The sequence below is a fragment of the Gekko japonicus genome, unplaced genomic scaffold, assembly GCF_001447785.1.
Source record: "Gekko japonicus isolate JY-2015 unplaced genomic scaffold, Gekko_japonicus_V1.1 scaffold998, whole genome shotgun sequence".
Classification (NCBI taxonomy): domain Eukaryota; kingdom Metazoa; phylum Chordata; class Lepidosauria; order Squamata; family Gekkonidae; genus Gekko; species Gekko japonicus.
The window spans coordinates 417,583-433,544 of NW_015164216.1; the positions used below are offsets into that span (position 1 = coordinate 417,583).

A 15,962-nucleotide genomic window follows, 5' to 3' on the forward strand; every position below is an offset into this window, starting at 1 on the left:
CAGTCCCTAATTCAGTTCCAGCAGCCACAGTCAGATTGGAATTGGCTCTGCAGCCAATACTGGCCTCGGTCCATAAAGTTATTATCAATTATTGGTTGAAAATCCGGTCTGGTTTAAGTTCAAGTTTTGCAACCATGGCTTATGAGGAAGGAAAAAGTAATCCCTGGAGAAGTTATATATTGATTCTGGTAGCCAAACTCAGATTCTTGGATTTAAGAGGGCTTGACTTTTTTGCAGCAAAGCAATTAATAAAATAAAGACTGCTAGATATAAGTGTCCAGAAGGACGCCGCAGTTAAGTACTTTGAGAATAGCTCCCCTTTACAAGCAACTTGAACCTTCTTCTTTAACCCTTCCATCTTATTTTACCGATTTATCGAATTCCAAGTATAGGAAAGCATTTACCAAAGCCTGGTTGGATACTTTGCAACTGTCGACGCTAAGAGGCAAATATTATGGGATCTCATACAAAGAACATGTCTGCATTTGCAACCAAAAATCTATTGAGGATCTAGGCCATGTGGTCTTCCACTGCCCTAGAGTTGCATTATAACGTGAAAGGTGCATTGGGAATATTGTATTACAATATCCAGGTAGAGTGGACAATGATAGATTAATTATACTGCTTGCCAACAAAAATAAATAGGTAACGCTGCAAATGGCAAATTTTGTTGCTTGGGTGATAAAAGATCTTGCCAAAATCATCCACTATTAACGCGGCTAATGGATAATCTTATGTATCAAGCTGGCCAACTGACTGAATTGCTGCTGTTTTTATCTGCTGTTGTTACGATTTTAATAATTGTTTATAAAATTGTAATGGATATTAAGAGTTTTGGTAGTTATCGTGATAGTTGTATTATAGTTTTGACACTATTTTTTTGTATTTTTGGTGTTACTTGCTAAGGCTATAAGTGAATGCAATAAAGTTGTGTATGTATGTATGCACGTATTCATGCTAGTTCCTACCTTTTGGTCTCGCTGCTCGAGCAGTGCTTCCTGCTCCAGCAGCTTTTCCATTAGTGCCAGTTCTTGCTTTTTTCTCAACTCGTTCTCCTCTTCTGCTTGCTGTTGATGGGTTTAAAGATACACAACTGTTAGAGCAAGGAACAACTGACAATGAACAGGATTTATTTTTAACACACTCCATTTGTGAGCCGCACATGGGAGGTGGGGGAGGAGCGATCATAACCTTCTCCTCTTCCTGATCACACTGCCTCTGCGAGTCCTCCACTTTCTCTCCCAAGCAGGGGCACGGGGGCAGGTGGGGAAGGCCGAAGAAAACAGCAGCAGAGGGGATGTCGGGTCCTCCTCCTCCTGGCTGCCACTGTTCCCCACAGTGGAGGTGCCATCATCCACTCAACCCCACAACCACAATGGCTTGGTAGTAGGGTTGCCAAGTGTAAATTCCTCCGGAGCGGGGAACTCCTATCCGGCGTCTAGAGTGCCCGGAAGTGACGGGACGACACCGGGCATGCTGGGGCGGGGCCACAACCATCCGAGGGAAAAACATAGAGTTTTCACTCGGATGACCGTGGCCCCGCCCCCAGTGTGCCCAGCGTGGTCGCGTCACTTCCGGGTGACGTGCACGTCGCGTGCTTTGGGGGTGGGGTTCTCCCCAAGGCCCGTTACGCCAGCGGCGGGGAACGGGCCTCTGGGGTGGGGGTTTCCCCGCCCCCCAGGGGGACTTGAGCCATCTCCAGCTGCTGCCCAGCTGCTGCTTCTCCTCCCTGGCCAGCCCTGTTCCACAGCCACCAGTGGCCACTGTCACTAAAAATGGTGGCTAAGACCTTATGATGCTACGTGGTGAGGTCTCATTTCTTTTACACTGCCTGTGCAAGCACAGACAATGCTGTTCTACTTACAGTGGGGGGAGGTGATTTTGAATGCTCGCCCCATTAAAAAAAACCCTTAGGAATTTTTCTGCAAACCTGAGGTTTCTTCCAGGTCTGTATAAAAACAAGGTTTAAGCCCCCCCCCCCCTTCAGCAATAAAGATCACAGAGTGACCTTGTGCCACTCATCCTCTCTGCCTCACAGGATTATTGTGAGGAGAACTGGGGCGGGAGAAGCTATGTAAACCACTCCGAGCTCTTTAGGGAAGGCCACAGATAGATAAGTAGACCAGTCACTCTTCTATAAATCGACAGAAGGAGGTCTAACTCTTGCTTTCAGTGTTCTTCATAACAAACAGTGGGACTGTCACCTAGCTAACAAAATGCCTTTGAGGGACCTGGCGCTTAATTGTTGTCAAAGTGCAGCTCATGACTGAGGTATAAATTAATCCTCGTTTTGATGATTTCAACATAAATCTTACTGCTAGTGTTCGACTTCCGGTCCTCCCATATCACCAAACGAGCGACAAGACTCTTGCATGCTTGGCAGGTGGAAACCGCATAACCACAGAGGAAGAGCTAGCCTGGTGCAGTGGTCGGAGAGTCAGACTAGATCTGGAAGTCCCGAGTTCAAATCCCCACTTGTGCCAGGGAAGCTCGCAGGCTGACCTCGGGCTAGTGACACAATCCCAGCCTAACCTTCCTCACGGGGGGGGGGGGTGTTTGTGAGGATAAAATGTTGTGAGCCACTTTGCATCCCCAACGGGGGGGAAAAGTGGGGTAGGAACGAAGCAAATAAAAATAAAATAAATAAATAAAGATTTTGTTAGGAAGGCTGAATCCATGTTCATAAGGATAATACAAATATTTGAAAATTAAAATGTATGTTTACTTTGTAAGCCTTCACAAATCGTACAAAGACAGGGAAGAAGACTGACGGGGGTGTCGTCTTGGGATTCTCTCCGAAGTATTTCACAGCATCATCAAAGGCATCCTGCAAAAGGGAGACCTTTCAAAGCCTGTTTTCCTTTACATGTGGCATGGAAAAAGTCTAAAGCTACAGACAGAGCTGAAATACTGCTTAACATACTGAGAAACAAAACAAAAGAACAAGAACAGAGACAAGACGACACATCCTGACAGCGTCTTCCAGGCAAGCATATCGAGCTATTCCTCCAGAGGGATTTGTCCCTCTTAGATCCCACACTTTTGAGAACCACTGCAGTATATTTTGGAAAATGTGATAGTCTACTAGAAGTGATTACAAGATATGCCTTCCGTTGACATGATGTCCAGTCTTGTCTTTATATTTCACCATGGCTGCCTACAACGTTTGAACTTACATTTAATACTACCAGCAAAGCTGGTGACATGGGGGACCTTGTGGTCTCTGCACTTCAAACATGATCGGGGTGGTGAAAGATGCAAGTAGGTGGAAGCAACTCACCCACTTACTGCATAAAGTACTGACTCTTAGGTACCTCCCTCTGCCTGACTTGCATTGTCTGACAGTTCTGAGCTGTCAGCTTACACAGAATAGAAAAACCTGGCAATGCAATCAGTCCCCTCGGAGCATATCAGAGCTGCTGGGCTTTCTCTAGCATGTGTGGTGGATGTGTGAAGGATAGACTGGTATGGCCAGGATTGCATAGCATAGGGGCTACTTTAAACTGGACCAAACACAGGCATCTTCTGGATGCTTCCTGCTTCAAACACATCCTGGTGCTTCACAGTTTCAAAATATCTCATGTCCATTCCCTGATGTCAACTGAGCAGTTTCTCTGAAATCATGGTGTGATGCCTGTGAAGGTTAATACAATCAGGCCTTTATAAGGCCACATATTTATCTCCAGTAGAATTAATTGCCTGTGAATTTGTGGCAGGGAAATGTCACCGGACACAAAGAAGTTTACAGGCATCTGTTTGTCAGCTGCACGCTGTTGTCTGTGAAGGAAACATGGTTTTCATGTTATATGTGAAGCCATTCTAACAGTGCCATCCTAAGAACACTTTCCTGGGAATAAGCCTCACTGGAAAGACCTGAGTTGGATCCTGAGAAGACCTGCTTAGGATGGCACTGTTTGTGGCAGAGGATGACAGCGGGTGTCACATCAATGCTAATGAGTACTGCAAACACGAAAACAGCGTAGGGTGAATTCCTGTTCCTCTATATCACTACAGCTTGAAAAGACTACAGATTCCTCCATTCCCATATCCCGAGCACTTACATACATCTATATATAACACTTTAATACGAGCTGAGCAACATGGAATACCTGGGCTATTTTTGCATCATCCTGCAACTTTTTAAGTTTCCCTTCATTGTTCTGAATGAATTCCTTTAGCATGGTATTGTGGTCATGCATGGTATACTCGCGCTTTGTTAAATCCAGACCTCTTTGGAGTTCTTTGACATCCAACAGAACATTTTCAAGGGATACTAAAAAAGAAAGAAAGAAAGAACAGAAATACACTCAAGCACAAGCCTTCCCTATTTGATTCTTACATCTCAGTGTAAAGGCTCTCCTGTAGCAAAACTGGGAAACTTGTCCCGCATATCCCAGAGTTTAATCAGAGACATATATTCTCTCTCCCCTCATATTTATCTTTTCTTCAACAAGCCCAGGATGGTGTACATGGCTCTCCCCTGCTGCCGCCAAAATATCCTAGGTGCTATGCAAAACACTAAATCGATGCGACATCAGGCTAGAAGGCATAAAGGTAAAGGTTTCCCTTGCTCGAAAGCTAGTCGAATCCAACTCTACGGGGTGGTGCTCATCTCCATTTCCAAGCCGAAGAGCCAGGACTGTCCGAAGACATTTCCGTAGTCATGTGGCCAGCATGACTAAATGCCATGGCACACAGAACACTGTTACTTTCCCACTGAAGCAGTACCTTTTTATCTACTTGCAATTTCTTGCTTTCAAAGGTTGGCAGGAGCTGGGGCCAAAGACAGGAGCTCACTCCGTCAGGCGGCACTAGGGTCTCGAACTGCCGAACTACAGACCTTCCAGTCTGCAGCTCAGCATCTTAACCTCTGAGCCACCGCGGCTTAAACTTAGGGCCAAACTACATAACTTACTTTCCCCACAGCTGCACAGCAGCTATGGGGAATATTTTAAAAATTAGCAGCAGCCTGATTCTGCTTGGCATTGCAGAGTGGGGATAGGAAGGTCTCTTGTCTCCCCCTGTGCCATTTTACTGAGCTGAAATAGCCCAGGTAGGAGTATTCCAAGCATGTATAGCTCCAAAGTTATGGAAGCAACTCCTTGCTGGGGCCACTGTGATTCAGAAAAATGGCAGCAGTGGGAGGAGGGGCTCAGTTCTGAGTTGAATCAGGCTCCTGAAGATTTTTAAAACGAAATTCCCCTCGACTGCTGTGTGGCTGTGGAGAAAGTGGGTCGGGTTCAGGAAACCCAGATCCAGCTCACAAAAAAACATACCGTGTAGTTTGGCCCTTAGGCAAGACTGAGAGGAGACAAAAGTGACAGGAAGTGGTAGTTAGGAGAGAAGATATATAAAATTACAATTGGAGGCAAGCTAATGTTTTGTCAAGTCCATGTACAGGTTTGGACTTCTGGCCAGGTATATCTTCGTATTATGAAAACAAACCATAAAAATACTTATGTGACAGAGATACCAAGGGGTCGGACAAACTTTCAATGTTATAGAAACATAATCAGGAAGAAGTACATGAACAGAAGTCTTCACATGTTAACTAGAAAAGGCCATGAGTAACAAAACAGTAACAGCAACCATGCCAGTTTAGGTAAGGGTGAGGTGGGAGTCAAAGAAATGGGTATGAAGGAGACTCTAGGGAAATAGGGTGGTAACTAGACAGGAGGAAGACATCCAAGGCTTAAAGATTATCCAGAAGGCATAAACAAACAGAAAATTTTAAAGATAAAACGGAGTGCAACAACAACACTTCCCTTCGCCTCAAGATCGGAACCAGAAGCCCCAGAGGGCACAGGGAAACACTGTAAAATGATGATCCCCCTGTGGCTGGTGGTGCTCCTGAGATTCTTACGACACATCCAATTGATCTTATACAAGTCAATACCCTTTTTAAAAACAGATCCCTTCACTACTAACTGGGGGGTGTATAATTTATTGTTGCATTAAGATAAGCACGGAATCTATGTGAACCTCTGTGGAAAGTGAACTACGGACTCATTACCTGCAGCAGCTTTCTCCACATAATGGAGTTCATTGTAAAAAAGTGACACTTGCTGATACTTCTCCTTCACGACGTTTGATATATAGTGCAAAAGGGTTTGTTTCCTGTCTGTTGATTTTGTGTCTAGTAGCTGAAAACCAAGAGGCAAAAGAGAGGTGTGAGATCAGACTGCATTAAAAAAATAGCCCGTTAAGTCCTGGATCCAATCAACAGTCAGCAGAAGGCATGTGGATTTCCCCTGCATCCACCGCATGCCCTAGGAAAAGATCATTCCTGACGTTATGGGACCTTGGTGGACAAACAGTGGCATACCTAGCCTATCTGGCGCCCAGGGTAGATAATTTTTTAACACCCCCTCTATTTTTTCCCATCGAGTCACAGCTGACTTATGGTGATCCTATAGGTTTTTCAAGGCTTTCGAGGTGGTTTGCCATTGCCTGCCTTTGTGTAGCAACCCTGGTAGTCCTGGGTGCTTGCCAACCCAGCTTCACTTTCGAGATCTGGCAAGATTTGGCTAGCCTGAGCCATTCAACTCAAGGCAAGAGACATTCAGGGGTGGTTTGCAATTGTCTGCCTCTACATAGGATGTATAGGATCCCCGGTATATAAACATGCCAGTAAAAAAAAATCAAATTCCAACATGCTATTCCATCATGAGAACCTGCGTGGTGTAGTTCTTAAAGCGATGGACTAGGATCTGGGAAATCCAGGTTTGAATTCACCCTCTTGCCATGGAAGCTCGCTGGGTGACCTTGGGCCAGTCACATTACTCTCAGCTTAGCCCTGACCTGGATAACTCCAGGATAGTCTGATCTCGTCAGATCGCAGAAGCTAAGCAGGGCCGAAGTGGAGGCAGGCAAGGGTAAACCACCTCCAAATGCGTCTTGGCTTGAAAACCCTACAGGGTCACCGTAAGTCAGCTGTGACTTGATGGGGGGGGGGATTCCATCACACATGTTCTGAGCAGGAACTTGGGAGGGCTTCTGCTCTCCATTTTGAAGCCCAAGAGATGACCATCCCAAATGTCTCTACAAGGCATTTTTGAGAGCTAGGAGTCTGCCTTTGTATTAACTTTTACTAACTAACACTAGTCAAAGCATCACAAAATAGTGATTGCAGGCTTCACCAGACGCACTAGCCCTCAAAGAAGGTGGTGCCCCCATCCTCCAATTGTTTCCAAAGGACTAACATCAAACCAAAGAATCTCTGCAGTAGAAATGGAAGGGGGGGACAATCCCCCCACCCGCAGAGCCAGTGCACTGTACAGAGTACTCTGCATAAAAGGTTTGCTACTTTACTACACTTAAATACATTCTGTCATCAAGCAGGATAGGGATGAGAAGGTCTTGAGACCTGGGCTGTGGTCACACAAGCTAAATAATCCACTTTCAGTGCACTTTCCAACTGGATTTTTACTTTGTGGACTAGCAAAATCCAGTCGGAAAGTGGATTGAAAGTGGATTGTTTAGTGTGTGTGACTGCAGCCCAAGAAGGGTAAATTAAGGTGGGTGACACAGGAAAAGTAGCTGAAGGGAGACAGAAATGAATGAGAAATGTGTGGAAAACAGGGAGAGAAATTAAGAGAGGGGAAGGTTGTTTTATCTTGCTGCAACCCCCTAACTACTGCTTTGCAAGAACTAGCTGAGCTGGGTACAAGAAAAGGGAAAGGGAAAGACTAGGCTATTGGAGAATATGATCTGCAGGCTGGCAATTGCTGTAGCAGCTATCAGCACGATTTATTAAGGAAGTCTGCTTGAGTCTTGGAGGAAACAGGAGCTCAGCTGATTCTAGAGCTTTTTGCTATGCTCAGACTTCCCTGCACCCCTAGTGGATGCAGCCAGAACTGCATTTTAAAAATAAAAGGGAAGGAGTTTGGTTGGAGGCAGCAGGAGGATGCTGGCTTCGAGGGGCCCCTTCAAAGGCCTTCCTTAAGCTGCGCCCAGGGTGCACTGCCCCCCACCGCCCCCTTGATATGCCACTGTGGACAACAAATCATGTAGGACAAGGCACTCTTCAGAAGCACAGCTCTGCTGACAAAATAGGAAGGAAGCAACAATTTTGCCTCTTTCCCCCTCTTCCCTGCAACCTCCTGACCTGCAAAGCTTTTTTGGACAAGAATCCCACAGCACTAGGAATAATTTTTCCAGAGGTAGAAAGAGACTGTTGGGAGGGGAGAGAACATGGGGAGAAAAAAAACCACATCCTCCAGGGCCTTGTGTTGACAGCTGGCTGGTTCTAAGCCACAGGAATAGCACACACAGAGAGTGAATGTGCTTCATGGAAAGATAGAAGCTAGACATTCACATGGTCATAATCACCAATGATACATTGTGGAATTTTGCTTTCTAATGCAGGGGCCTGTCTACCTGAAGGACCGCCTTTCCCCGTATGTTCCCCAAAGAGCACTGAGATCTGGGATGCAACATCGCCTGACCCTTCCGGGCCCTAAAGAGGCCAGGTTGACAACAACTAGGTCTACAGCATTTTCGCTAGCTGAGCCAGCATATTGGAACGAGCTCCCCAGTGAGATCCAGGCCCTGCGAGATCTCCAGCAATTTTGCAGGGCCATGAAGACGGAGCTTTTCCGTCAGGCATACCAGTGAGAGCGATGGTATGCCAGCCAAGCCTCCGACCAGTCGTAATGATTTACCAAACCGCTTTTATTTATATTTATTGTACTTATGTAAGTTGTTTTATGGATTAATGTTTTATCTATGTTGGTTTTCGGTGGAAGGGTGGGATAAAAGTTGAATAAATAAAAATAAATAAATAAATAAGAATCCAATGTTGGTGTTTTTCTCCTTCCATCTCCAAGACACCATTCAAAAATAAATAGCACTTCTGTAGACGTCATAGTTGGGGCAGCAATTCCAGCTGCCATCTAGAAAAGTGTGTACAGCTGATGATTTCTCACTGTTAGCTAAGAACCACAGAACACTCTCCTTGTTCCACAGTCATATATATGCACTGAATCTCTTTCAAAGATAATGCTGCTAAATCTCACAAATATCTAGACAAAACAGTCAAAGGCAAGATTTGTATTTTAGAAAGGGTCCTATTCTCTAGCACATTGTCTTTTCCACTTCTCCCTATATCTGTTCAGTGGACCATTTCTAGCATCCTAAACCCTAAGTCAATTTTTAAATTAAAAAATCCAACTGGTTTGCAGCCAAAATCACATGATATACATGTAAGCAAATTTTGTTGGTATGGGGGAAAAGAGAACTAAAGAATCCTAAGATTCTTTAACATAGAGGTTTTTTTGAGTAGTCTGAATTTTTAAATAAATCAAGCTGTAAAAAGAAGACAGCACTTCACAGGAGAAAAATCTGAGTCACATTTCTAAGTTGATCTCCCAAAGGGTTTTCAAAGTTACTGAAGGCCATTGAGATTTTTTTTTTTTAAAGACCATTCTCAAATGTGTTCAGTATACTTCGGCAATCAGTGTTCATTATAACCAATGGATGTATCACTTATTTCACCCAGTCTGTCCCCCTCCTACTGTTTTAAAACATGAGTTGCCACATTTTTATCTTCAAGAAACTGAGAGATGGCTATAACAAAAAGCTGGCAAAATACTGGATGGTGCTCAACAGATTTTCTTGAAAGTCCAAACGTGAGCCAATCTGCAATTCACATTGCTCTCCTTGAGACTCCAGCCTGCTAGGGAAAATGGCAAGGAAGAGAATATGAACTAGGGTAGCATTATGAAGTTTTAGTGCCTGCAATTCACCTCCAGTTACAGTTATTGTTTAAATTCGTCACCAATTCACCTCTCATCTGCTGGAACTAGGTAACCATGGCAACTGGCAGCAGGGAGAGACTTACCAGCAGTGGGGGAGGCCTATACCAGGGTCTCAGCATTGCCCCTGACAACACAGTGAAGCTCTGTTATTTGGGTGAAAACTCTACAATAGAAGCCATTTTTTCCGTAGAGTTTTTGCCAAAATACTAGAGCATCCCTGTGTTGCCAGCAATGTGATTACGTTGCTACATTGCTGGCAATGACACCAAGATGCTGGTGCAGGCCTCCCATGCTGCTGGTAAATCCCCCTGTCATACAGCTGATTGGTGGTGAGGCCCAGGGATCCCCTGCCCCAGTGGGGGAATGGCAACCCTTTGCCTTAGGACAGTACTGGGGTGGGGGGAACAGCCTGGCAACTGACCATTTAGGTGCCATTAGCTGTGGCAATGGTTTGGATTAAAGAATTGATAACAAATACAATAATCTAATAACAACTGGGATGCTACCCCAGAGGAGTATCTGAACGAACAAAAGCATCCCCATTCTAATTATATGTTTTGTTTTGTTTTAGCCACCTTGGGGGTCTTTCTGGGTTGAAAAGCACAGAATAAATCAAATAAATCAATCAAATAAATAAATTTGTGAAGCTGTGTGAATGACGAACTGTAGGCAATTTTCAGGTGAAAGCTATGTGCGAGTAAGTCAGTATGGAGAGGGGTTTTTTTCCTACTTACCAGATCTAAACTCTGTAGTTTAAACCCATAAACAGCTCCTCTTTTACTGCTGTTCATATAGTTACCAAGAGCCAAGATTATCTGCAGAAATCATAGAAAACACAATAAGCATGAGCTAATAGTACAACATATTGTGATGCAAATGAAAAGGTTAGCTTTTATGTAAGGACAGCCACCTAACGCAATCGTTAACCAATGTTTTAAAAAGAGAGAGAGAAGTAAGAAAAATTATACTTGCTTCTAATATTTTCTTGAGCTTCTGGGATGACTTTATCGAGACAGATGCTGCAATTATTGCATGGAGTTGCTAAGGGCAAATACAAAAAGTAAAGTGAACATCTGTAAAATCTAAAATTGGAAACTGCAAGAGAACTGTCGTTACGTTGGCCATATCTCAGGGAAGAATCTCACAGTACAGCATAAGATACATTTATCTCTCTTTCCATTTCACCAGCTGACCCCAGGGTTGGATTGTGACTGATATTAAACCAAGGCTCCAGGACGCACTTGGTTTAACAGTGCAGTTAAACGGATTAATAGATTTAATTTCAACTAAAACATTTTCTCTGACTAATTGGTGGAGCAGTTATGTTCAAGATTCTAGGGCTTGTGACATCTGAGTCTGTGCAGACTGCCCAGAAATGTAGGTTCCCTCTTCTCTCTGTCATTTAAGGTGCCTATGTGCAGGAATTAAACTCTTTACAATTGCTCTATAACTTCATGATTCATCACGGTTGATCTTCTCTTTACATGACCTTCTCCTATCTTAAAAACTACCAGTGAATGAGAAAAGAGTATGAATTTGTGGGAAAGGAAAGAACCCCCTAAGGGTCCTGCCCTGCTAGTGCTAGAGAGCCAGTTTGGTGTAGTGGTTAAGTGCGCGGACTCTAATATGGAAGAACCGGGTTTGATTCCCCACTCCTCCACTTGCACCTGGCTGGAGGACCTTGGGCAAGCCGTAGTTCTGATAAGAGCTCTGTTTTTTGGGCAAAAACTCTATGGTAGAAGCTGATTCTACCACAGAGTTTTTGCCCAAAAATCAGTGTGTCGCTCCAATGTCCCCAGACTCCCCAATGTGCCTACGTCACTTCCGGGTCACGTGAGCATGTCACTGATACATCGGGTGAGACTTCCTGCTCCCGGTAAGCCCACTCTCCATCCCCCGCTGGCTGCCTGGAGGGACCTAGCAACCCTATTAATCAATTAATCAATTAAATGACAGATTACAGACCTATTAAATCAGCTAAAATTCTACTTTAAATGCTCAAAAATTATTATAGCAATGCAGGGAATGATCTGGCAAAAGTTCAACACTATAAAACCTTATTTATTTCACTGGGATAAATTTAAGAATATCTCAAACTACAATGAATGGGTAAACAAAGTGCTAAGCTTTGTGCCATAGGATATAAGCATGAAAAGGCATGCTTTAATGCAGAGGACAAAGGTTAAGCAAAAGAAATCTCAGATAAATTATTACTATTTATAATTTTACATGTTTGGTAGTGATTCACACATGTGGGGATCAGTTTTTTAAACAGAAAAGAAAGCTGAGGAACCTAAAGCTTTTATCTTTGGGTAGTTCTAAGTTTACCTCTAAGCAGCAACTAGAGGTAAGTCACAAAAGATCAGCAAGAATTTATCCGGGGAGAACTTCTGCCCTCTTCTAAAGGTAATGAGAACAATTACACTACAACAATATAACACACGTATAAGCACAATCATTAGAACTCCAGTTCTAGCTCCATTCTGAGAAAGTTCTAAGCTCCACATTTCACTCACTGGCGTCAGCATCTGGATGCTTTCTGCAAAATTGCCAATGAATGCCATGATGGTCATCTTCTGCATCAGCCTCTCAATCTTGCTGAAATGCATCATGAAACGATCTTCATCCGTCAGATTCTCAAGGGGTTTTCTCTCCCGTTCATAGAGCCGCAACATTTTCACTTCATTTTCAGTGGGCAAGAACCTCATCAGACATTCCACAAAATCGACTGGCAAGGTCTTCAGATCAAATCTATCCAATGCAAAAAAAAAAGGATAATTACGAAAAGGGAGAGGCAGTGAGTCGTTAATCAGAAGAGTTTGTTTCAACTGGTCTAGCTAAAACATGATGCTCTGATCAGCCTGAGATCCCAAATCACTGCACATTACTAAAGCTACAATTTATATTATCTTACACGTTTTGACAAATTACCTGCTCCCACCTCTTTTGTCTCAACGTGGTTCCCGATTTTGGAATATCTGTCTCAACATAATGATACCCCCAAGGTGATTGATGACTTGCGACTGTGGTAAAGTAGTTACATCTGTGTTACATACTACAATTTGCTCACTAATCTCATGCTTATTTCACCAAGTCTGACAGCAACGCATCACCCAAACGGCTTACTGGACTCATGCTTACTTTGTTCAATATGGACACTCAGGCTATATCTTAATGTTTCATATTTACTCTTAAAATGCTTGCTAACTCTGTATACAATCATCTGTATACTTAAAGTTCTTATATGTATCTCTATATGTATTTCCAAACAAAACTTAATAAAAAGAATTGTACAAAAAAAGCTACAATTTATCCTGTTGATATGTAGACTATACTTCAGATGGTAATGGGGTTGCCATCTCCAGTTTGGGAAATTCCTGGAGATTCAGTGGTAGCGCCTGGAGAGGGTGGGGTTAGGGAGGGGAGGAACTGCTGCAGGGTATAATACCATAGAGTCCACCCTTCAAAGCAGCCATTTTTCCCCAGGGGAATTGGTCCCTAAAATATGGAGGACAGCTGTGATTCCAGGAGATCTCCAGGCCTCACCTGGAGGTTGGCAACCCCGACCACACCCTGATGTCATGCTGTGTTTCATGCAGTCGACACACATGGCTGCTGTGGGGTGTTGAGGCCAATCAAAGGATGTTGGAATGTTGCAAGGCAAGCACTCTCTTGCTGTAGGTAGATGTTTCCACACAGACACAAAAACGATCATGCCAGCTGGGTTTTTTTTTTTCCTGAATCCCTGTTGCTTTAACAACAAAGAAGAAAACCAGGACTGGCTCTTTGCTTCAGGGAGAGATGCTTTATTGTGGAAGCCAGTGAATACTACGAAAGCCGTAGGCAGGGGCCATGATGCCCACAGCCACCACTGCTGGGGATCCCTGATCAAAGGAAAGAAGTGGCACTTTCAGCACGATAATCCCAGAACTACGGGGTGATTTACCACAGGAGATACTCCTCCTGAAAGAAATGCAAAGTGCATTTATTCAGGATGACTTTTGCAAGCTAGACAAAAAACTGCTTTGTGTTTGTTCTATTGAAATGTTTTACGTATTACAGCTTCCAGGTTTATTAGAACTGATTTACTTAGTAGTTACTATTTGAGTTGAACGTTCAGTGAGGCAGCATAAATCGTAACATAAATCTCACACACACACACACACAAAATACCACCTACATTTCACTGAGAACATTTGGATTGAATTCAAACCCCAGAGGAAGAAAGACTAGCCCTTTCTTGTTCGAGTAATAGTTAATATGTTTATCTTAAGATGGTATTTCTATTGCTGCTAGGAATGAAAGTATTGAATAACAAGAATCTTAGCAGAAATGTATTTATGACATTCCTCAGAAAACCACCCGCTGGGTTTGACAGTACAGCGATATATGGCTCAACCTTATGCATACTGACTGAGAACTCAATCCCACCATTTCCAGCAGGGCTTAGTCTCAGGTAAGTGCTCAAATGATTGCAGTCACAGGCTGATAATCAACTGGTGTATGTGACCACTGGTGACTGTGAGAAGTAGGAAGAGATGTTCTGGATTTCCCCCAGTTGCAGAAATATTACTAGCAAGTAATATAACTAATTAGCATATTAAAGAAACCTTTCCACTTACGCTTGAATAGCTTTGCATATTTCATCTGCGGTCTTCCCAGCTTTTCTTAAGGTGATGGCAAGATTTTTCGCCCTGTTCGCTTCCAATAATGTGACTTTGTTTGATCCTTTTTGAGTTATTTGCTTGCTTGAAGAAAGATCAATGGCTGGGCCCTGGGCTTTTGTCTTGAATATTTCTTCAAATTCATCCACATTTAAATCCTTTTTAAAAAACAGAAACAAGCCAGTTCTAAAATCTGCATTGGAACCATCTATTTCTTAAAATTCCATGTGAAGGTGCCGCAAGCCTCATTTTACTCTAGCAGCTAGACAATAAGCATTCCTTTTCTTAATCACATACTATTATTATAAGAGAAGAACCCACAAATGTAACCATGATGTATGTGGCTCATACCTCTAAGATCCTTTCGTCATCAATTTCATTGAAGACTGTTCCATTAATCTGATTGGGCTTTAGAGCCACCCAGTTAAACACCGGCATGCGGAATTTTGTCTTAATTGGCTTCTTGATTTTCACAGCTTTAAATAAACAGAAAGTGCCATTACAAATTCTGAAACAGCTAATAAAGGTCTACAGCAACCAAGCAGCAATTCTGGGAGATGGCACTTCAATGCTGGTGGTTTGGCAAGAGCAAAACATACACTTTAAAATGCCTAAAAAGGCTGAGCTACATCAGCAGGGGGGAGGGGAGATGGGAGAGAGACAGTGTCTCTCTTTATTTCAGTGGGTTTTGCCTTAGATTCACATAAGGAAAGAGGTTATAAAGATCTGACAAAGCAGAAGCATTTTTCTGATAAAAATCCATACCCCCCCAGATTTGCCCCAAACTACCAAATATTTAAACCTCTGCCATAAATCTATAAAATGGTTTGTGACTAATTTGTCTTAGAAGCTGGATTTGTAATTAATGTAATTAGAGACAGTGATTTCCCATCATGGTCTTCTAACCCTACTGAAATTAATAGAGGCCCCGGTCACACGGGCCGGATATTGCGGGGGGGGGGGAGGCGTGGCTAATTGCCCCGGCGCAGTTTGATTTGCGATTACGCGATCAGACGTGCCGGCGGCACACCACAGGTACTTCCCTCGGCGCCAGCGGGTAAACGAGGGACCGGAGGGGAATGCCGTGTGCCGGCGCGATCACACCACAGGCGTCGGGGAGCAGCCTGTGGCAAACGTTTACTAGTACCTTGGAGGTACTAGTTTTTGAACGCGCATTGTCGGCGGTAAGCCACGGGTGCGCTCCACTTCCCAGATGTTGGGGTGTGATCGCGCCCGGATAATCCGCCCACCTTCCGTGCCTCTCCCGCAGCAACTTTGCTGTGTGACCGGGGCCAGAAATTAGCATCCATACATTTACCTGAAAATCACAGATGCACAACTAAGGTCATGTCTCATATAAAAGCAGTCAATGAAGATATATAAATATATAGGAGGGTTATTGTAAAGCATGCACAAAATATGACACTTCCAGTGCAATCCTAACAGAGCTACACCCTTCTAAGTCCACAAAAAATGGGTCAGCTAACATTTATGAACTTACAAAGTTACAAATCTGGAGTTGCCCAATTCCCAGTGGTCC

The 15,962-nt window shown here is 43.6% G+C and overlaps 1 protein-coding gene across 1 annotated transcript in view; it reads right to left on the reverse strand.

Moving 5' to 3' along the window:
* The window catches only part of FMNL2 (formin like 2), a 254,022-nt gene that overhangs the window by 11,681 nt on the left and 226,379 nt on the right, over positions 1-15,962 (reverse strand). Inside the window, 9 exon segments of the mRNA XM_015408483.1 lie at positions 969-1,067; positions 2,726-2,827; positions 4,110-4,273; positions 6,014-6,143; positions 10,493-10,573; positions 10,731-10,799; positions 12,275-12,509; positions 14,381-14,580; positions 14,774-14,898. Coding sequence (XP_015263969.1) covers positions 969-1,067; positions 2,726-2,827; positions 4,110-4,273; positions 6,014-6,143; positions 10,493-10,573; positions 10,731-10,799; positions 12,275-12,509; positions 14,381-14,580; positions 14,774-14,898 — 1,205 coding nt within the window.